Raw genomic sequence first — 22615 nt, forward strand, 5'->3', positions numbered from 1 at the left:
GAGGGAGCAGTGCTGCCTGTAATAAAGCGCGCACGACCTATTAAAAATAAGTATGTAATATTGAAGCCGTTTGAAAAGCGATGCCACGTGGGTTAACGAGAGGTCAGGGATTCGAAATTGGCTCCTATGGTAAGGAAGTAATGACTTTTTTTTTCCCTAGCCTTTAGGAGCCCTTCATGTGATCCTAATTTCTTTAGTCACTAGAATGCAGTTTCCTTCTACACTATCGGTGGAATTTGCACTCGCACAACAGGTTGAAAAGAGCAACGTTCGGTGGAGCTATGGCGGGCAGCTTTCATGGCGCAATGTTGCCTCAACGCTCTCTTCCTCGCTTGTTCTCGCACGCAAGCTTGTACTCCACCCTCTCCCCCTCGCAGGCATTGTCTTCGCTTGCAGAGGAAGCCCTTCTCCTGGATGGCATAGTACTAGATAAACACAAGGAGAGTACTCAACAGCAACAGTCACAACAACAATCAGAAGAGAAGCGTTTCACATTCCCTAAGAGAGGACATCAGCTGGAAATGCTTTGTGAGAGCCTCGCTTTCAAAGGTAAAGGCGTTTGCAAAATCGTTGACACAGGGTTTGTGGTGCTTTGTGATCATGCTCTGCCTGGGGAACGATTGATCGCTCAAATTACCAGGAAAAAGGGAAGCTACGCTGAGGTTGGTTGACTTCTATATGCCATTGCTCGTTTTTCATAAGATTACAATCAGAAGTCTATTCACATTGCTGTGATGACAATTAGAAGCATATGAGTGAGCACATGGATTTTGCAATCCAAATTCACTGACAAAACACTAAAAAACTCCCAAGTAAGAGAACTAGCGTGCACCACAGCCCGCTCACATCAACAAAACGCTGCCTCCATTTCCGAACTCTGTCGATTTTGGCAAAGTTGGAAATTCCGTTGTTGCTATTTTTGAACACACCGTTTCTTGTAAATTTTTACATGCTGTGTGTCAAAAGGGTGTGTGGGCTTTCTTTTTGTGGGATTTTTTGCTATAGCAAGCACATGTATATGCAGTGCAAGTCGCTAGTGTAGCGTCAGCTATCGAGTTGCCTCGGGTGTCCGTAAGTGAGTTTTTGAAGGATAACTTTGTATATAACTAAAATCGTGTACAAACTAAACAAAAATTAAGCAAAATATCAAAAATCTGCAAGTTTTTGGTCGTTGTGTCTTCCTCGTGCTTTTTTATGGAGTTTTTTGCCCTCGAGTAGCCTTCCCTACGTTTGATCGTGCTGGACAGCTTGTCCAATTTTGCACATAGAGATGGATTTGAAATTTATGGTCTTTAGAACTTTTGTTGTAAAAAATACAGAGAAGTTTTGAGGCTTGAAAGCATCCCTTTTGGAGTTATGGTTTGGGAGATATAGTCTGTTTCTCGTAGGGTACAAGATATGACAGCTCGCACGCAATTTGAGATAGAGTAAGCTATGGAAGCATGCATGTTTCGTGGCGTTTGTACGCTTTGAAATGGTGGCTTTAGAGAAGCTCGCTTGTTTTGTGACGTATGTACGCTTTGAAATTGTGGTTTTAAAGAGGATTTTGGTGAAGAGGGAAGCTCTTTTCCTCAAGTGCATCGGTTGGAGTGTGCTGTAATTCCATGCCAGGGCAGATGCTTCTTAGTTTCCATGGCGGTCTTTTGGATGGGCGTGTGTTTGTAAATTCCCAAGGGATCACTTACCTTTAAGTTGTGGTGTTGTGTGAGTTATTTTGATAAGGCTTATGGTGCTAAATTTTTATCTTGGCGCTATTGAGAGACATTGCTATAGAGATGCTCCTTGCTTTTGTTTTTCCAACACCGTCTTCTATCCCTACCTTTTGAAATGCAGTTGGGTTCACTCATGAAGAGCAGACTTGCTAATGAGAGGCGGGGGTTCTATCTCCTCCTGTGCGAAACTGCTCTCAGTCTCACTGTTAATCATGTGCACAAAACTGTATGTATAAATGTGTATATCAATACGTTGATATATGTATGGACACTCTTTGAGCCCGATATCCTGTGGCCTTGGTTGTTTGCTAGCTTGAATAATCTTTGCATGCTGTAATGGGACCATGTACTCTCTTCGGTCTTTGTTAGCTGTCTGGATGTCTTAAAAGCTCTACATGAATCTATCCTGTGGTAGTTCTTTGATCCTTTGGATAAGCATACTGTATATATTGTATAAAAAAGAACCTCTACTAGCATGGGTTGTGTGGCCACCTCTGCTTTGAGAGTATCATGTGAAACTGAGGGCTTGTTGTGGATGATGCCTGATATTATCCTTAATTTTTGTCACCAGGAGGCCGTCAACCTACCGAAGCAGGTGTTGCTGCATACATCATAGCATGGTTGACTCCTTCGTGTGAAGTTCTTGGAAATGTACATGGGGTCAACAAGTTCTAGTATCACCAATGTTGCATATCCTCAGGTGAGTTTGTCCCTCGCTGCCCTTCACATGGAAAGTGACTTGTGGTGGTTGTGAAGGTAATGTCGAGGCACATGTGAAAATCTTTCAATGTAAACGAAGCTTTGCTCTTGATTTGGCGAGAGGTGTGAAAGAACGGGACCCTAGTTTTCCCAAGGTTTACTGTAAGGTTACTCTTTGCTATGTAGAACTCATGTAAGGCTATCCAAATACATGTTTGCTTTAGATAGGTGCATGATCTGAACATCAAGACTAGCGTTCTACTCTTGTACGGCTAGTGGCTCTCCTAAAACAACAATGTTCTACATTGTTTTGTCATAATTATTCGCCAAACGTCTGGTGTACTCATGTCACTAGGAGTCTCTGGCAACTTCAATTTTCGACCAACGACAAGTGGTTCAAAAAATTATGAGTTGCCTCATCAACTTTGAACATTGGTGACTCTTACAGCCACAAATAGTGCCAAATAGTCCAACTAGCTCATGCGGTGCCACCGTGGGATGTTGCAACATAGATTGTGTCACCATGTAGGTGTGAGAGCTATTCATGTGATCCATGGTTACCTCCTTCAACTCTATGGAGCAAAGAGACTAGTGTTGCATCTGCACTATGTAGAGTCTATTTCAGAGTTACCGGGGAACGGCATTTTAGGGCCTTGGAACGCCGGAACGGCGTTCCGGCCGGCTGGAGGTTTCTGGAATGCGTCGGAACGGAACGGCGTTCCGGCTGAAAGCTGTCATCGGAACGGGCCGGAACGGCCCCAACGACAGTTTTTGAAATTTAAAAAAATGACTGTTGGGCAGTCAACGGCCATTTTCAGCAGTGAAAAAAGTATATAATGCCCCCCTCCTCCCCCATTCTTCACACACTCATCAAGCCTCAAGGCCCATTCTCCCTTGCTTGAGCCTTGCTCTCAACTCTCAAGCCAAGCTCATTCTCCCTAGCTTGCTCTCAACTCTCAAGCCTTAGTGTGGCGCCGCGGCATGCCTCAAGGCTCAAGCTCTCAAGCTCTCTCTCTCGAGTCTCTTGGGCTAACTTCTAAGTTCTAACCCTCAACTTTCAAGGCTCAAGGCTCAAGCTCTCACGGAATCAAGCGGCAAGCCTCTCTCTCTCAATCCCTCTCTCTCTCTCTCAAAGTTCAAGATCAAGCTCTCTCTTTCACGGATAATCCATCATCCATGGCCTCTTCTTCTCGTTCAACCCCCTCCGTTCATGCGGGCAACACTCAAAAGGCGAAGGAATGGTCGTGGTGGGATGAAGTGACCTCGGAGGGCACCTTGTCGGCGGCGGGAGGTTCTCGTGCATGGGGATGCAAGCTATGCTCTTACACGCAGAAAGGGGGGCATGACAAAGTGAGGGCACACTTTCTTCGAGTGCCGGGACATGAGGTGAAATTTTGTGCCAACGTAACCATCGAGAAGAGGAAGGAGCTCGAGGAAAAGGATCGGCAATTCAACCGTAAAGCCAAGCCGGCACGCAAAGGTATTGATCCAAAGACCCTCATTTTCCCTTCTTCCTCTCTACCCGGTGTAGGTGTTGGTGCATCTTCAAAAGGTCCAATTCGTCGCCAAAAGACCCTTGCAACCTCTTGGGACCCAAAGAAGAAGGAAGAGGTGGATGCGGCCGTGGCTCAATTCTTCTATCACGACCATATCCCATTTGTCGCAGCGAGGTATGTTCATTGTTTTATGATTCATCAATCTTCTCTCTCATTTTTTCCGTTATCGTCGTTTCCACTTTTTTGATACTAACCTCTTCTATGTTTGATCGAAATAGGTCGGAGTATTGGAAAGTCATGGTGCAACGGATAGGAGAGTATGGCATCGGCTATGTGCCGCCATCTTCAGAGGCTCTCCGAACCACCTTGCTCGATCGAGAGAAGGCTATCGTGGAGCAAGCAACCCTCAACATTCAGCGTCTTCGGGCAAAACATGGCGTTTTCCTCATTGCTGACGGGTGGAGCGATACAAGGAAGAGATCTATCCATGGTCTCGTCGCATACTCCAGTGGAGAGATGTACTTTGTGCCCTCTCATGATGCCACTGAGAGTGGCAAGTCCGCTGATGTCCTCTCTGCAGAGTGGACAACGGCCATAGAAACCATCGGTGAGCAACACGTGGTGGCCTTTGTCACAGATGGGGAGGCATCAAACAGGGCAGCAACAGCTATCATAGAGGGCCACTATCCGCATGTGACAGTGTGCTTTTGCATGGCACACTGCTTGAACAACCTTCTAAAAGACATCGGCAAGCTAGACTGGATTGCTCCACTCATTGCTGATGCAGTGAAGATGGTTACTTTCATCAACAATCACAACTTGGTTCGGAGTGAGTACCTCAAGAGGTCGGGCGGCAAAGTGCTTCTAAAGTATTCAGATACCTGCTTCGCATTCAACTTTCTTCTTGTACGCAGGCTGTCTGAATATCAAAATGCGGTCCGACAGGTCTTCATCAGTGATGAGTTCACCACCTCCCCCTATGCAAAGACAGTTGCAGGGATTTTGTGCAAGGATAAGGCAGAGGATCTTGAGTTCTGGAAGGAGCTCAAGAGTCTAGATGCACAGGTAAAACCGGTGGTTCATTTGCTTCGAGTTCTGGATGGCATGGATCCTTGCATTGGCAAGATTTATGAGGCAATGGACCGCATGATTGAGCAGCTTGCACAACTTGAGCCGAACGCAGAGCGATATGAGGAGATCCATGCGCTTTGCAGCTCGAGGTGGAATTTATATGCCTCTCCTTTACACGGGGCAGCGTACATGGTGGATCCAGAGTTCCAAGGTGCAGGGCAAGAGACAGATGGGGAAGTCATGAACCAATTTACAGAGATCTTAAACAAGATGGTTCTAGACAGAGATGGGCGACGCATTGTCAGAGATCAGCTGAGACAGTACAGAGAGATGCGGGGGTCATTTGGCAGTTCAGAAGCTCAGATTGATCGCAGGAAAATAGGGTCAGTGCTTTGGTGGGAGGACTATGGCTATGATAGCCCTGAGCTTCAGAGATTGGCGATCCGTATTCTCAGCCAGTCAGTTAGTACCTCATGCTTGGAGCAATTGTGGAGTACCTTTAGCCACATTGCTTCCAAGAAGAGAATTCGGCTTGGAGTGGAGAAGGCTAATGATCTTGTCTTCGTCAGCGCAAATTTGAAAATGCTTTGCAAGAGTACAGACAAACAGACAGATCCTTTTACACAGTGGGAGATGGAGCAAGAGGCTTCTCAGGCGGGTGGAGATGCACATCCACCAACACCAGGTACTTCATCTGTGGTTGAGATCGAGCCGGACCTAGACCTCGATGATGAGGAATGGGAGGATGTGCATGATTTACAGCCGGCTACTACGGATTGGGAGGCCTCTCAGGCTAGTGGCTCTTGAGTCTTGAGTCTTTGCCATTTATCCACCTTTTTGTATGGCTGCTTGAGCCTTGCCCTCTTTGCCATTTGTAGCTACTAGCATCTTTATGGTATATGTCACCTTCAGTCTTTTGGTATTGTGGTCACTGAAGGCTGGTTTGAACTTTGCCCCCCTTTGGTTTTTTTGTAGCACCTTGGCCGCTGGCGGCCCTTGAGGCTTGTTACTATGTTAGCCATAATTAATTCCAAAGTGTTATCTCTGACTACTACTCTTGCAATTATTTGAGAGCATTGTGTATGTACTATGGGCATTGTGTTTGCTCATTGTTGTTCATCTGGCTATGTACTCTGGGCGCCTCACCTCCCAATCAAGTCATAATAAGGTTAAATGGTCTTCGAATTGTGTTTTTTCAATTTTGTGGGTATTAGAGTCAAAGGACTCTAATACTACTTGTATTCAAACACATAACGTTAAAAAAAATAATATTTGGGTGTTTTTTTAGCCTCCCGTTCCGGGCCCATTCCCGTTCCCCTGTTCCGCAGGGAGGCCCGTCGCCGTTCCCGTTCCGCGTTCCGGGTAACTCTGGTCTATTTAGCATTGGAGAGAGTGGGCACCCTTGCGTGACACGAGTAGTGCTTGCAATAGTCTTTGGAATGTGTCACTTGGGTATCGTACTCGTCCTGTAAAATTGCACATATAAAAGGTAAATGCGCCAAATCATCTATGAAGGCACAAGATGAGTCTGTTTCGCGGGCCTGTTTCAAAAACTTTGCGGAAATCTACAATTTAGAGGGTTGTCATAGTATTATTGTGTCAGGTGCAGGGGAATTGAAATGGTGAAGATCTAGGTTTTACACTTCCACAAATCTTTTACTTCTCTTCCTTGCGTTAGTGATTGCTTTAGCTTGAATGATGGTTCCTTTTACTTTCCTTGAAGAGAGGGAATGAGAGAGCGACATAGATATGTGGAGAGAGAGAGAGAGAGAGAGAGAGAGAGAGAGAGAGAGAGAGAGAGAGAGAGAGAGACTCGATGGGGTCCCAACCAACTCTCTCAAGGGCTCCACACCATTGCCAATGTGGTATTTGCTTTAGATTGCGTAAATGGAATGTACACACATGCATTACCTCAAGTGGAGACTTTTGACTTGAATATTGCCTCGGTAACTCTTCAAGATGAAACAACCTCGGGGCTGATTTGATGCACCTTTGGATCCCTCTCGATGTGGGATTGCGGATGGACAGCATTGGGAGCACTCGATGCCGGCGAGGGAATGGCCGAAGAGAGGCTCCATGGGCTACCGAAGTATTGGACCGCAATGAAGAGGCCGGAAAGCAGATGCAAGCCGCTTTCGGGCGACAGAAAGGGTTGAAAAACGCTGAGGCTGATTTGTAGTGGGGAAGCCCTATGGCTGATCTGCTGTTGCCAAGCAAAAACGCTAGGCCTGGCTGCAAATCAAGAAACGTTGGTGTTGGTCTGGAGCAAAACGCCAAGGTTGCTTTGCTACTCTGTAAAACGCTGGATGACGCTAGCTCTTCTGATGCTAAAAGGCTAGGCCAAGTGCTCCCTTTATAGGTAAGGCTTGGGGCTTATCAATCTCTTATGGTCTTGTCACATGACACATCCAACCCTATGTGTGCCGTGGACAAGCTACACCATAACAGGGTTTCCGTCAAGTCCAATCAGTTTAGATTAGAAGTGATCTGACACTTTTGTGAGTCTATTCGTAGACCGTGCATGCCCAGTCACTCAGTGTAGATGCATATCCTCTGGTTGCACACCGCATAAGCATAAGCATTTCCATCAGATTCCATCAGAGTCAGTTTGGGGATTTTTCAAGTGACTTTATCCTATTTTTCCCTATTTTTAACATTTTTCACTTATTTATTAAGTGACTTTTGTTGGGAACTCAGTAGGGCAAATTGGGTAAGTTAATATATAAGCAAACCCAAGTTAGCACAATAGGGCAAATGAGCAAGGAGCAAAACAGGCTTCCCAAGCAACAGGTGTTCCCTCCCTCTCTCAACAAGATCCTCCCCAAGCCAACTTGGTGAGGCCACTCCATCATCAACCCCCAGCGTTTCATCATCGCCATCAGTCTCCCTCCCTTGGCGTTTATCAAGCTTCAGCCCATCGCCATAAAAGCTTCCCTTTCCTGGCGTTTTCCCCCTCCACAGGCAACCCAAAATACTGGGGTTTTTGGATCGCTAACACTCAGCAGAACTCAGCGCTTTACATCAGCTATTCAGCCTTGAAAAACGCAGCGCTTGACAATGTTTTACAACAAGGTTTTCAGCCCACGATAGCAGCAGTAAAAACGCAACCAAAGCCTAGCTTCATCATCGTTTTTTTATCGGCCCAAATCCCCTTGCCAAAACCAGGGATTTTCAGCCATATGAAGCAGCCCCAAGATCACCCAGATCCTCAGCAATTCCCCCTTGTGGACAACAGATAGAAGAGAACCAAATTCAGCCCTGAAGTCATCATCGTCGTCATCGACATAGTCCCCATTTGCATCAGTCCATGCATCATGATTGTACACCTTTGTGCAATCAAAAGTAGACCACTCTCGTCGACGAGAGTGGGGCCTTCGGAGGAGGGTTTTACAACCTCTCGGGTGTCGTATCTCTTTTCTCTCCTTCTCTCAGTCTCATACACTTGCATGCACAATATCCACTCACTTTGTTCGTGATCATAGCACTCTCCATAAAGACGGAAGGCTCTCTTCTTCCCTAAGAGCTAAAAGGAACCTTGAGCAAATAAAGATCACTAATCTTGAGAAAATACAACATTCATTCCGCTGCACCTTACATTGGTATCAGAGCTTTGGAAGTGTTCTGCATTACTCAAGGAAAGAACCACAAGAATTTTTTTTTGCATGTTGAGGTCGCACGAACCTAAGCTCGCTTGGGCGTGTCGATTCCTAATCGTGTTTTGTTGAAGAGTGACAGGAATCCCAAGAAAGATGGGCTTGTCCAGCCTCCCCTTGTGTCTCTTTTCACTCATTGAGAGTGGACCGTGCACTTAGCCGGTCAATCGACGTGAGGTGGGAAAAAGCAACCTTGGTGTGAGCGCAAGGCCGCCAAGGGGTGCGCCCGTAGAGAGGAGTAGAACTCGGGTGAAGAGAAGATCCTTCTCCAACGCGATTTGCAAGCGAAAGAACACCTCAAGAACCTCAAGGTCCTCAAGAACCCAAGAACTCAAGAACCAAGACCCTCAAGAACCCAAGTTCCTCGTGAACTTAAGAACCAAAGATCCTAGTGCATGGTCGTCACCTGAAGCGGAATGGATACTTCGCATACAGGTGATGAGCATGAGAGAGGCGACGAAGGATTCTCCCCACCAGGAGATTTTTCCAATCCTCCCCCTTCGCCATCTACGCCATGAGTTGTTCTAACTCCTATGGAGATGATGGTCAAGTCAATGATGGACACGATGTTGGCACAACAAGAAACGACTCGCATTACGATGAAACGAAATGAAAGAAACGCACTACAACAACAAGAAGCGACTCACCTTACTTTAGAAGCAAATGGAGTTGCGCTGGCACAACAAGAAGCCAATCGCCTTACTTTCGAACGCGAGCGCGATGAACGAAATGAACGAAAAGCAGCAAGGGAGGCCGAGCGTGAAGCTCAAAGGTAGCTACACACTCAAGAATTTATTTCCCAAGTACTAGCCTAGAGGATCGAACCACCTAAAGATCGTGGGAGTTCCTCAAGTGGTGCAAGCCATGATGCGGATTCCAACCATCCAGTCATAGAGAAGTTGACTTTCAGTAAGTATGACGGTAAGATGGATGCTACGGTTATTCATTCTTGGTTGTATCAATTTAATGCTTATTTTGCGACAACTAAGAAGATAGAAAATAGCAAAGTTTTGACGGTAGCTATGTACCTTGCCGGTGATGCCATCAATTGGTACCACGCATGGCAAGAGGCACAACTAGTCGCGCACCTAGAGGAAGCCGACGGATTCACGTCCCTTTCTTTCGATTGGGTTGATTTCCAAGACAAGTTCGAGGCGCGGTTTATGCCACCTCAGTACCTCGCACGATTGGCGCTCTCTCAAGCAAAATGGTATGCCGGTTATGTCTTTTTCTAATTGTGTTTTGCAACTAGGTACTCAATTATTAAAATTGGATGATGAGCGCAAAGAGGCTTTTCTCTTTGGATTGGACGAGTATATCAAGTACGATGTCGAGGTACTCGATCCAATCGATCTCAACAAGGTGGTAGCAATTGCTCTCGCACAGGAGATGAAGCACAGTAAGGGAAAGCCTAAGGAGAACAAGACTTCCATAAGTATCTCACAGACTTCTCAGAACCCTCAGAACGGTAAGAACGATAAGAATGGTAAGAATGATAACTCTTCTAACCAATCTTCCAACAGTCTCTCCTCAAGAATTCTTCCAATGAATCTAAGGGTAAGGCTCACACAATTGCTAAACCTAAGCTTACTCCAGATGAAAAGGTAGCACAAGGAATTGTAGGAGGATACATCACGTCGGAAGAACAAAGCACTTATTCTAAGGAAGGTCGTTGTTTTCATTGTCACATTAAGGGTCACATAAAAAGAACATGTCCTAAGCTTGAATCGAATGAATCTAAAGAACCCACAACACCCACTTCCTTTGTCAATGCAATGAATGATAACACGAGTGTTCCCCAAGTTTCTTAGGATCCTCCCATTGATGATTCTCTCATTAAATGTTATGGTCGTACGTCGGGGCACCGTTTTGTCATATTGTTTGACCGAGGTAGTATGCATGATGTGATCAGTTCCTCTCTTGAGAGAGCCCGCCTCGAAGTTAGTCCGAGATCTCTTATCGAGGTCTCTGGCTTTCGTCCCGGTATGGACGATCTCATCACGGAGAAGTGCCTTGATGTGTTGTTTGCAATTCAACAGACTTCCTTCACTAGAAGATTTGTTGTTTCTCCTCTCTCAGGATGTGATATGATTTTGGGCATTCGATGGTTTCGTGAGACTAACGCTCTCATTGATTTTGAGGCTAACACTTTAACTCTCAATGCCAAAAGTGATTCTCCTACTGTCATTAATGGAGATGATATTGCTCATTCTCCATCTCTCATTGCTAATATGTAGGACAAGATTGAAAGGATTCGGGATAAGGAGACTCTCTCAGTCTCTTTTTCTCCACAGCATGGCACACAGAACTTGCATGATTATGAGAAGCATGATGATTTGAATGATAATGATTTGCATGATGGTTTGGATGACAATGACAAGCATGATGGTTTGCATGATCAAGATGTGATTTCTCACAAGCATGATGAGTTGCATGAAGATGATGCGATTGCTCACAAGGATGAGGTATTAGTGACTGCTTTTTCTAGCGAAGCTAACCTGGTTGCAGATTCGATCAATCACGAAGGATCGATCTTGGCCCTCGAGCCTAGGTCCAAAGAACCCTCACAGGAAGTATTATGTGTTCGCATGATTGATACGCACGCATTGTTCAAATGTTTCATTCGTGATCGTTTCCTGTATTTTAGTCAGCATCTTATGTGATCCCTTTTCCTAGGCATGACATATTGTATGTTGACACGTTTCTCTCATGGATGAGCACGAATGTATGCGGATTGTTCATGAGAAGCTGAAAAGTTTGTATGTCAGGAAGTCACATTCCATGTCTCTTCCTTGGCATGACACATTTTCCGAAAGAGCACATGAAAGTATGAGCACCCAACATGTGCATTTCCATTGTTATTTGCCACAGTTGATTGATTTCGATCATACAAAAAAGATTTGATCTCATTGTTTGCATGTGTTTGATGAACGGGTTGTTACTCCGTCTCTATGTTCATCTACATTGTATACACAGTCTTTAGCGAAGACAATATTTTTTTCCTTCACTTTACATGGAATGGGTATGTTCATGGTTTTGTGTTGGAGATGGTTTCAGGAATTTTCAGCCATGGAGATTCTTGAAGACGGAAGCAGCAGGACTCTAGAAGAAGTTGAAGCATCGAAGGAGCCACATAAGACTTTGTGTCGCTTTCGGCGCGGCCCAAAGAAGCAAGCGTTGCAGACCTTTATGAAGTTCAAGTACCTCACGACCCACACATCAGAGTGGACCGGCGAAGAGTCCCTTCCAGGATTCTGGATGCTGTTGGCGATCTCCCTCGACGCCATACAGTTCGGTACGAGTACCTCACTTTAAAAAGGAGGGGATGTCACGTGACACATCCAACCCTATGCGTCCGTGGACAAGCTACACCATAACAAGGTTTCCGTCACGTCCAGTCGTCCAGTGATCTGACACTTTTGTGAGTCTATTCGTAGACCGTGCATGCCCAGTCACTCAGTGTAGATGCATATCCTCTGGTTGCACACCGCATAAGCATAAGCATTTCCATCAGATTCCATCAGAGTCAGTTTGGGGATTTTTCAAGTGACTTTATCCTATTTTTCCCTATTTTTAACATTTTTCACTTATTTATTAAGTGACTTTTGTTGGGAACTCAGTAGGGCAAATTGGGTAAGTTAATATATAAGCAAACCCAAGTTAGCACAATAGGGCAGATGAGCAAGGAGCACAGCAGGCTTCCCAAGCAACAGGTGTTCCCTCCCTCTCTCAGCAAGATCCTCCCCAAGCCAACTTGGTGAGGCCACTCCATCATCAACCCCCAGCGTTTCATCATCGCCATCAGTCTCCCTCCCTTGGCGTTTATCAAGCTTCAGCCCATCGCCATAAAAGCTTCCCTTTCCTGGCATTTTCCCCCTCCACAGGCAACCCAAAATACTGGCGTTTTTGGATCGCCAACACTTAGCAGAACTCAGCGTTTTACATCAGCTATTCAGCCTTGAAAAACGCAGCCCTTGACAGTGTTTTACAGCAGGGAATTCAGCCCTAAAACGCAGCTTTGCATTGCAGTTCATCAGCGTTTTCAGCCCACGATAGCAGCAGTAAAAACGCAGCCAAAGCCTAGCTTCATCAGCGTTTTTTTATCAGCCCAAATTCCCTTGCCAAAACCAGGGATTTTCAGCCATACGAAGCAAGCCCCAAGATCACCCAGATCCTGAGCAATTCCCCCTTGTGGACAGCAGATAGCAGAGAACCAAATTCAGCCCTGAAGTCATCATCCTCGTCATCGACATAGTCCCCATTTGCATCAGTCCATGCATCATCATTGTACACCTTTGTGCAATCAAAAGTAGACCACTCTCGCCGACGAGAGTGGGGCCTTCGGAGGAGTGTTTTACAACCTCTCGGGTGTCGTATCTCTTTTCTCTCCTTCTCTCAGTCTCATACACTTGCATGCACAATATCCACTCACTTTGTTCGTGATCATAGCACTCTCCATAAAGATGGAAGGCTCTTTCCTTCCCTAAGAACTAAAAGGAACCTTGAGCAAATAAAGATCACTAATCTTGAGAAAATACAACATTCATTCCGCTGCACCTTACAGGTCTGGGTAGGGCAAAATCGAAAGGCTATAAAAATAAATCATAAAATGATTTATTAATAAACTCGACTTCTGCTAGGTTTTTGGGTGAAATTGTTGCACTTTTGCCTACCTAGGAATCAGGAATTAGATCGACGTGGGGAATGGCTCGTTGGATTCCTCTATCCTAAAGCTACATGCAAGCCATGCCAGATGCCCACTGTAGTGTAACAACACTTGTCAAAACGTGTGTACAAACCATTTATGCAAGAGGGTTCCAAAACGGGAAAACCTAATCTAATAGACTCGTTGGGGGCATGCCAGACAATGAGCCCTTGGCACATATTTAAAGGCCCTTGGCCATAAAAAGCAGTTACATCAAAAGCATCAACTTAAAAGCATATTGTCTCAAAAGTCTCGTGTAACAGACTTGGACACTCCAAGTCAGGAATTTGGCACAACAGACACGAGAACAACTTAAATTCACTTAATAAACTTAATCATAATTAAGGAGAGATGACACGGCCCGACGTAGTTCCCAAAGGTTGGCGCCCCTTTCGGTATTTATTTTTATATTAATTTTTAAGCAAAGTACAATGTCTGAGGGTCCTCTCTCTGCTAAGTGCTCCCAAGCCAATCTGAGGGAGAGAGGCCTTGGCAATTTCTTATAAAGGCCTCAGGCCAAAAGCAATACTTGAAAAGCTTGAAGTTTCAAAAAGACTTCCCTCCAAAAGCACCAGTGTTGCCAGCGTAGATTGCACTGCACATTGCGGCGTTCGTAGAGCTTGCCATGTCAGCAGTCAAGGCAATTTGCGGAGGACCGTACAACCTGCCATGTTAGCAGCTCTTCAACACACATTAGTCTTGGCTTTATTTTTAAATCCTTGTGTCCCCTGGGCCCCATTGGACGGGACCCCATAAGTTGGCACAACTTATGAAACTCATTTTATTTGTCAGTTGGACATGCCACATCATCACTTTGTGACATACACCCCTCTTGAAAGAATTGTAATCGCCGCAAAATCAAACATAAGTTAGAAACCAGTTCAACAGACACTAAATGCATTGACGCACTAGACAACACATATCTAACATTTGCACAAAGACGACATTCACTAAGCATTCAAATCTCATTAATATCACTACGTCCATCGAGATATTGGATCATGATTAATCGGCAACGTATTTAGCAATCACATCTAGATCTATCCAAGATCTCCACAAATGTCTTGATTGACCAAATCTTGTTACTATCATGTCCATCTCATCTCTCCGAAAACACAAGACCGAATTTACTGCAGTCATTTCGTCTTTCAAACATGCACTCAAACACTACTCACACGAGAGCGCACACGTAAATCGGATTCATTTTGGGGATTCCCAGTTTGAAGTACTTCTTTCATAAAGTCATACAACAGAGTACTATCAACCCATGAGTATTCCTGAAATCGAAAGGGAAATAAGTGACTTTATTCCAACCTACTCTCGTAAGCTATAACATGGTCGTCGTGCATTAAGACTGCTCTCAAACTGTGACCACATGCATCACAGTAAACTTTAAAGTGCTTTTGCAAGTGTGGCGAAGCCAATACTGGTCTCGTTGTCAATTTTTCCTTGAGAGTCTGAGAGGCTGCAATCTCTGACGGTCCCTAAGTAAAAGGAACCCCTTTCGGAGTTAGCACATGTAAAGGAGAAGCTATCTCTGCAAATTTTTGAATGAACTGCCGATAGTAAGAGCACAAACCCAAAAAGCTTCGAACTTCATGAAAGTTCTTTAAATCGGGCCAATCACAAATGGTCTCAACGTTGGCCGGCGGGTCCATCTTTACACCTTCCGCTGAGACAATGTGTCCCAAAAAGTGTATCTTTGGCAAGAAAAATCCGCTCTTTTTTACACTTACGACCACTTTATGTTGCCATAGTGCTTGGAAAACCTGAAACAAATGGTATCTGTGCTCTGCCTCACTCTTGGAGAAGATGATGATGTCGTCATAGAAAGTGTCCACAAATGATCGGTAGAAATCCTATCCATCATGCGGTTGAATGTAGCGGAGCATTTGTGAGACCAAAGGGCATCACTAAATACTTGTATAAACCAATAGTCGACCAGAAAGCCCGAAAAAGGTGGACAGTGGCACTCTATCAAAACCTTATTTTTCAACGCTTGTGTTACACACAAGAAGTTTTTTTCCGCATCAAATAGCCTTCCATGAGCGGATAGCCTGCATCACTTCCCCACTCTATAGTCGGTCCAAGATGTTTGCAAAGTGTGGATCTATGGCGTAGTGGTCTACCATATCCTCGAAGCTGTGGTGATGAACTGCCGAAATAGCCAAAACCAAAGGCTTACGAGACAATGCATTTGCCACCACACTCTTCTGTCCCTGATCATGCACAATCTGAAAGTGAGTGTGACAAAATGTTTGCCCACCGCATTTGCTTGTCCGAAAGATGTTTCAAAGACAATAAATAGTGCAAAAACTTTGATGATCGGTGAACACTGCAAAATTGGCTCCAAGTAGAAAGTGTCGCCACTGAGTAAGAGCATGGGTAACTGCCAAAAGCTTCTTCTTATAAATCTGTGCCACCCGTTCTGGTTTGGAAAACATTTGGCTCTCATAAGCTTAGACTGCGACCACAGGTTTCACAATGTACCTCAAATGGCTTTTGCAAGATTGGCAAAACTAATGCTCACGTACGCACTTCACTTGCGCCACGTGGACATGCTTCTGCCATTGTCTAGCATCAGTCATAGCCTAGCTTAGGACTGAGCCTGGCACTTTGTGAGCCTCTATCAGGACGTGCATGTCCAGGCCGGTCATAGTTGCATACCCTCTCTTGCACAATACAGTCATTTCAGCACGAGCATTTTCTACCGTGTGAACCACCCCTTATAGGTCATTTAATTATAAGTGACTTTTGGAATTCTGTTTAGAAATTGTGGGTTTGTTGGGAAGCTTGCCAGACCCAACATATAATTCCTATAAATGAAGACCTAGCGCTTGCAAAATTAGGCAGAGGAGCAAAAGCAACAGAGCCTCTCAAGCAGCAGTAGCGTTTTTGGAGCAGTTTTCAGCCATCAGCGTTTTTGCAGGAGTACCCTTCCCTAGCCTCGTCGCGTACCAGATCCCCTTACCGGCAGCAGATCCTCGCCGGAAAGCCATCCATCGCGACAATTTTCAGATTTCAGCCCTAGCGTTTTTCAGCCTCGTTGTCGTTGTCATCGACATCATCATCGTCATGACATAATTTCAAGTTTTCAGCCCTAACCATCAACGCCATATTCAGCCCTACAAATCAGCCAGCGTTTTCAGTTTTTTGACACCGTCGTCGTCGTCGACATCGTCATCGTAGATCCCGGACTTGACGACGACACCATCGTTGTCATTGTCACAGTCCGTCTTCGTCGACATAGACTCCATCAGTACCTTGTCGTCGACATCGTCGTCGACATAGACTGCATCAGTACCTCATCGTCGACATCTTCGTCATCGACATAGACCTAGGAGTACCTCAGTACCAATACCAAGCATGAGTACCTTCAGTACCCAGCATCTGTAGTGTCAGTACCCATTAGCCTCATCATCTCAACACTTAAGTCATTGTAGTAGCATTTGTGCAAGAATAAAGAAAGTACTTGCCCTGGCAACAGAGTAAGGGGGCCCTTGAGGGTTTGAGACCCGACATCCCTGTGTCGTCTTTTTTCTCTCTCTTGTGTCTCTCTTCTTTCGATTCGATTAAGTTCTTTCAAGTGACGTAAAGCAACCCTTGTGCTTGTGTGCGGAGTACTAGATCCGAGCTAAGTCCATAAACACTTCCGCTACACCTGACATTGGTATCAGAGCTCTGTGTGTGCTTCGGCTTTGCGAACTCAAGGGAAGAACCTAAAGAAGAACCCCAAAAGAACCAAGAACCATCAAGAACCCAAGTTGAACCAAAAAACCTCTACCAATTTTTTCCCCCAAAGAATCTTTGAGTCCCGACCATGGACTTACCAGATCCCATCTTCATTGCCATGTCTTTGAAGGAAGATCGACATCGGATACACGAGAACCCAGATCTTGAGTACCAAGATCTACTTGCCTCTTATGCAGATATGGAAGGAGTTGGAGACAGGATCCCTAACCTCTTTTGCATTCGCATTCGCATGTAGCGCGCATCCACTTCCGTTGACAAGAAACCCTTGGAAATACCTCCGGGCATCCTTACCTTTCATCTTCACCTGCAATGTTTTCACGGCAGGACTATTCGAGTGGTAGTACTTGCTCGCATGGTAGGTGCAGCGGAATGAATGTTGTATTTTCTCAAGATTAGTGATCTTTATTGCTCAAGGTTCCTTTTAGTTCTTAGGGAAAGAGAGAGCTTTCCGTCTTATAGAGAGTGCTATGATCACGAACAAAGTGAGTGGATATTGTGCGTGCAAGTGAATGAGACTGAGAGAAGGAGAGAGAAGAGATACGACACCGGAGAGGTTGTAAAACCCTCCTCCGAAGGCCCCACTCTCGTCGGCGAGAGTGGTCTATTCTTTGATTGCACAAAGGTGTACAATGCGTATGCAATGGACTATGCAACTTGGTCTATGCCGATGACGACTTGATGGCTGAAATCTGGGGATCTTTCTACTGCTGTCCAAAAACGCTATGGGCTGAAATCTGCAAATCTTCTATCTGCTGAATTTTGACTCTATGTCGGTGACGATGTCGATGACGACGATGCGACGACGACGCGCTGAAAACTGAGTTCTTCTATTCGCTGAATTTCGGGACTGTTTTGGTGGCTGAAAATGACTGTTTTGGCTGCGTTTTCTTGGCTGAAAAATGAGGTTTCTTAGGGCTGAAAACTGATGGTCTTTACGGGCTGAATCTGCCACACTTTAGGTGAATAATGCAAGTCTTAATTTGCTGCTGAAATCCAAAAACGCCAGGGGCTGAAATTGGTCCTTCTGTCGCCTGGGTTCTGCAAATGCAAAAACGCTAGGCTGATCTGCTGTGTCGTGATGACGTCGGGGCTGATCTGCTGTGCACAAATCGCCAAGGCTGATGCAAAAACGCTAGGTCTTGTGTGGAGAAAACGCCAGAGTAGTCGCGGGGGTTGGTCTTGCTGAGAAGTTGCCTATTGAGCAAGGTGCTCCTGCTGCCTCTTCTGCCAGAAAGTGCTAACTTGTGTTTGCTTATATATTAACTTAGCAAAATTGCCCTACCTACTTTTGTTGGAAAGTCACTTAAAAATAATAAGTGAAAATCCCAATAAATAGGAAAATAGGCTAAATACACTGGAAAATTCCCCTAACTGATGCTAATGGATTCTGATGGGAATTCCGATGATCATGCTATGTGCAACCGGAGGACATGCATCTATGCTACGTGACTCGGCATGCACGGTCTACGAATAGACTCACAAAAGTGCCAGATCACTGCTAATCTAGACTTGATTGAACTGACTGAACCCTGCTGTGGTGTAGCTTGTCCACGGACACATAGGGTTGGGATGTGTCACGTGACATCGCAGCAGAGTCAGCATCAAGGCTACCTAGTAACTCGTATGGTCGGTGTTTATAGCGCAACAGTACCTATATCCGTAGTATCAACCAGTTTAGAAGAATTTTCATTGGTGATGCATCCACAAGCATCAGAAGTACAGATAGAAGTTCGGCAGCTGTGCCTCACTTTTAACAGGGGGGGGGATGTCACGTGCGCACTTCACTTGTGCCACGTGGACATGCTTCTGCCATGGTCTAGCATCAGTCATAGCCTAGCTTAGGACTGAGCCTTACACTTTGTGAGCCTCTAGCAGGACATGCATGTCTAGGCCGGTCATAGTTGCATACCCTCTCTTGCACAATACAATCATTTCACCATGAGTATTTTCTATCGCGTGAACCACCTCTTATAGGTCATTTTTTAATAAGCAACTTTTGAAATTCTTTCTAGAAATTGTAGGTTTGTTGGGAAGCTTGTTCGACCAAGCATAGAATACCTTTAAATGAAGACCTAGCGCTTGTAGAATCAGGAGTAGAAGCAGCAAAGCCTCTCAAGTAGCAGTACTACTGCGCCAAGCATAGAATACCTTTAAATGAAGACCTAGCGCTTGTAGAATCAGGAGTAGAAGCAGCAAAGCCTCTCAAGTAGCAGTACTACTGCGCCAAGCATAGAATACCTTTAAATGAAGACCTAGCGCTTGTAGAATCAGGAGTAGAAGCAGCAAAGCCTCTCAAGCAGCTGTACACACGCAGCGGTACCCCAACAACACAAGCGTTTTTGGAGCAGTTTTCAGCCATCAACGTTTTTGCAGCAGTACCCTTCCCTAGCCTCATCGCGTACCAAATCCCCTTCCCAGAAGCAGATCCTCGCCGGAAAGCCATCCATCGCGACCATTTTCAGATTTCAGCCCTAGCGTTTTTCAGCCTCGTTGTCGCTGTCATCGACATCATCGTCGTCACGACACAATTTTCACTTTTCAGCCCTAACCATCAACCCCAGATTCAGCCCTACAAATCAGCCAGCGTCTTCAGTTTTCAGCCTTGACGCCGTCGTCGTCGTTGACATCGTCATCGTCATCGTAGATCCCGGACTTGACGACGACACCATTGTCGTCATCGTCACAATCACCAACGTCGTCGACATAGACTTCATCAGTACCTCGTCGTTGACATCGTCGTCAACATAGACTCCATCTGTACCTCGTCGTTGACATCATCGTCATCGACATAGACCCAACAATACCTCAGTACCAATACCTAGCATTAGTACCTTCAGTACCTAACATCAGTACTGTCAGTACCCATTGGCATCAATATCTCAACACTTAGTCATTGTAGTAGCATTTGTGCAAGAATAAAGAAAGTACTTGCTCTGGCAACAAAGCAAGTGGGCCCTTGAGGGTTTGGGACCCAACATCCCTGTCGTGTCTCGATTCAGTTCTTTCAAGTGAAGTAAAGCAACCCTTGTGTTTGTGTGCGAAGTACTATATCCGATCTAAATCCTAATCACTTCCGCTGCACCTGACAAATTGTAACCGGCTTGTTAACTTCAAAAAGGGCGGTAGACTTTACTTCAAACCTTGATTTAGCTTTCACCCATTATTAGTCGTCTATTCTACCTGTGCTATAATGACACAAGAGAGGGGAATGGGATAGAGATGCTAGAATGCATCTGTATACGAGTCAGACACTAGATTGGCCCCTAAATAGGCACCCCTTTCGGTATTTCTTTATACTTTGAGAGGGTAAATTTACAAAGTAGAGTCCTTGGAATCCTTTGTCTATATCCAACTAGATACCACTTGATTTGGCCAAATTTCGGTAGCATAACAGCCCCAAAACTTGCGCGAAACCAATTCCTCTGCTGGAACTCACTTCCACTGGCATAAACCCTCTGATTCCAACTCAAAAAGAGCAATTACAGCTCGCTGGAATTTCTGGTTTTTCACTTGTTTTGAGCCCCAACACTTTCCAGAAGTGTTCTCTGACAATTGGGCAATGTTCCCAATGCATCTGGCATCCATACGGCTGCAAAATAGTAAATTTCAGACCGCTGTATTTTCTGGTTAGGACCTGTTTTTGACCTAATTTCAGCTGTCAAATGTCCCTGCACTGTTCCCAATGCCTTGGACTACGTGCCCCTTAATTCTGGCATGATTCCGAGGACAAAACAGTCCCAAAACAGCCCAAAATCAGCAATAAAACAGTGCTGATTTTTGTGTGTTTACTTGAGAGATTATCACCCTCTCGTTTCCCTGCTTTGGAGTAGCAGTTAGCTACTCCTGTTCCTGTTCAGGGAGGCTCTTGCCTCAGCAATAGAGCATCAAACCACAAGACTGTACATGGTCAATCTGATGAGCCCACTAGAGGGGTATACCCATAAAGAATGGGGAAGAGAGAGAGCAGTGAGAGGTGCGCAGGTCATGACATCCTGCACCTCACTGTACATAGAGGGTAAGCCAGCACTCCATTGAAGCTCTCCCACCTGTGAAAGCACTCAAAAACGAGCTCACAGCTGAAAATCACGTTTTTGCCTTCTCTTTAAGTAGTAAACTGGCCTCAGAGTGCCAAGTGTCACTCATTTGTGCATTTTCCCGCTTTAGACCCTCGGGTCTAAAAATACCTCACCTGCAGCCTCTGTTGACTTGGCCATAGAGTAACAAAATGATCCCCATGTCAAACTGCACGTAATGACGCGAATACATTTTGCCGTCCAAAAATAGCAGTCCCTAAAATTTAGGAGTTTCTGCCATTACATTCTTCTAGGTCATCTGACCCTCTTTGTACACTGCAGCCACACCCAGAACTGAAATGTAGCCTATGTAGCAAAGGATTCCGCTTTGGCTGGCCAATGACCCCACTTTGGCTAACCATAGTCCTTGTCCAACCTTAGTGCTCTTTAGCCCTCAGGCCTGGACTCTCTGAACAGTTTCACACTGGCTATGCAATGCAGGGCAGTTAGATTTCCAGAGGGGTGTTTCCAAAAGGTAAAACAAACGAAATTCCCCAAAGAAAAAGAAAATAAACAAAAATGGAATTGCCACTGGCTGGTGACATACCCCTCTCTTGAAATCTCAAACGTCCTCGTTTGCACCTATGCCGTACATGCTTGCAGTCAACACTCGGGTGTATTCAACACCTGTCGACACATGCACGACACATACATGCTCATTGTCAACCCTGGTGTATTCAACACCTCGTCGACACATGTATTGCCTGCGTGTGAACCCTGTCCCAATGACATAGTGGTAGCTTCGCACTCTGCCATTGCTTTGAGTCATTAACTTTCCAATGACAAAATGGTAGCGACGCATTTTGCCACTGTCTTTTAGTACACGTTGGATCCAGTAACACTTTCGAGCATACCCAAACCGACAGTTTAAGAATGCAGTTACACATGTACCCTTCAATAGAAATAATTGCTGTACCCTTGACAAACTGACAAGAAATACTCACTTCTATAGCACTAAACAAACTTTTGGACATTCCATAAGAGCAATTGCCAAACTGACAATCTGTACAACTCTAACATTCATGTAACATGCACTTCATTTGAGCTCACTGTAAGTAACATGTACATCATTTCTTTCAGAAGCCATTGGCACACTGACAATCCATGTAGCTCTGAATCTCAAGGGGTCAAGGTAGGTTGCAAACCAAGGTTTTAAGTTCCCATACTTTTAGTGACTCTGCAAGTTCACTGTTTTCCATCCACTTGACATCCAGAGGTGAATAGCTTTTGAACTTTACCAAACAACACCTTGCAACCTTACCTTTTCTTTTCTTTCTTTATGTGTCAAAATCTGTTCCAGGACCAAGATCTCGTCAAGTTCCTCGACTTCCGGCTGATCTTCAGCTGGCATATCTTCTGGCACATCACCCACATAGGGTCTGAGAAGACTCACGTGAAACGCATTGTGAATCTTCCAACTCTCAGGCAAATTCAGCCTTTATGCAATATCACT

General features: G+C 45.1%; 1 protein-coding gene across 5 annotated transcripts in view; it reads left to right on the forward strand.

The window, feature by feature from the left end:
• Nucleotides 1-201: 201 nt before the first annotated feature.
• The window catches only part of LOC147443690 (RNA methyltransferase family protein), a 126484-nt gene continuing 104070 nt past the window's right edge, over nt 202-22615 (forward strand). For all 5 annotated transcript variants that reach the window (XM_086526494.1, XM_086526496.1, XM_086526495.1 and 2 more), the window contains exon 1: nt 202-662. In XM_086526494.1, coding sequence (XP_086382620.1) covers nt 282-662 — 381 coding nt within the window. In that variant the 5' untranslated portion in view covers nt 202-281. The remainder of the gene's footprint in view (nt 663-22615) is intronic.

The sequence above is a fragment of the Adiantum capillus-veneris genome, chromosome 13, assembly GCF_014529385.1.
Source record: "Adiantum capillus-veneris isolate H3 chromosome 13, ASM1452938v2, whole genome shotgun sequence".
Taxonomy (NCBI): domain Eukaryota; kingdom Viridiplantae; phylum Streptophyta; class Polypodiopsida; order Polypodiales; family Pteridaceae; genus Adiantum; species Adiantum capillus-veneris.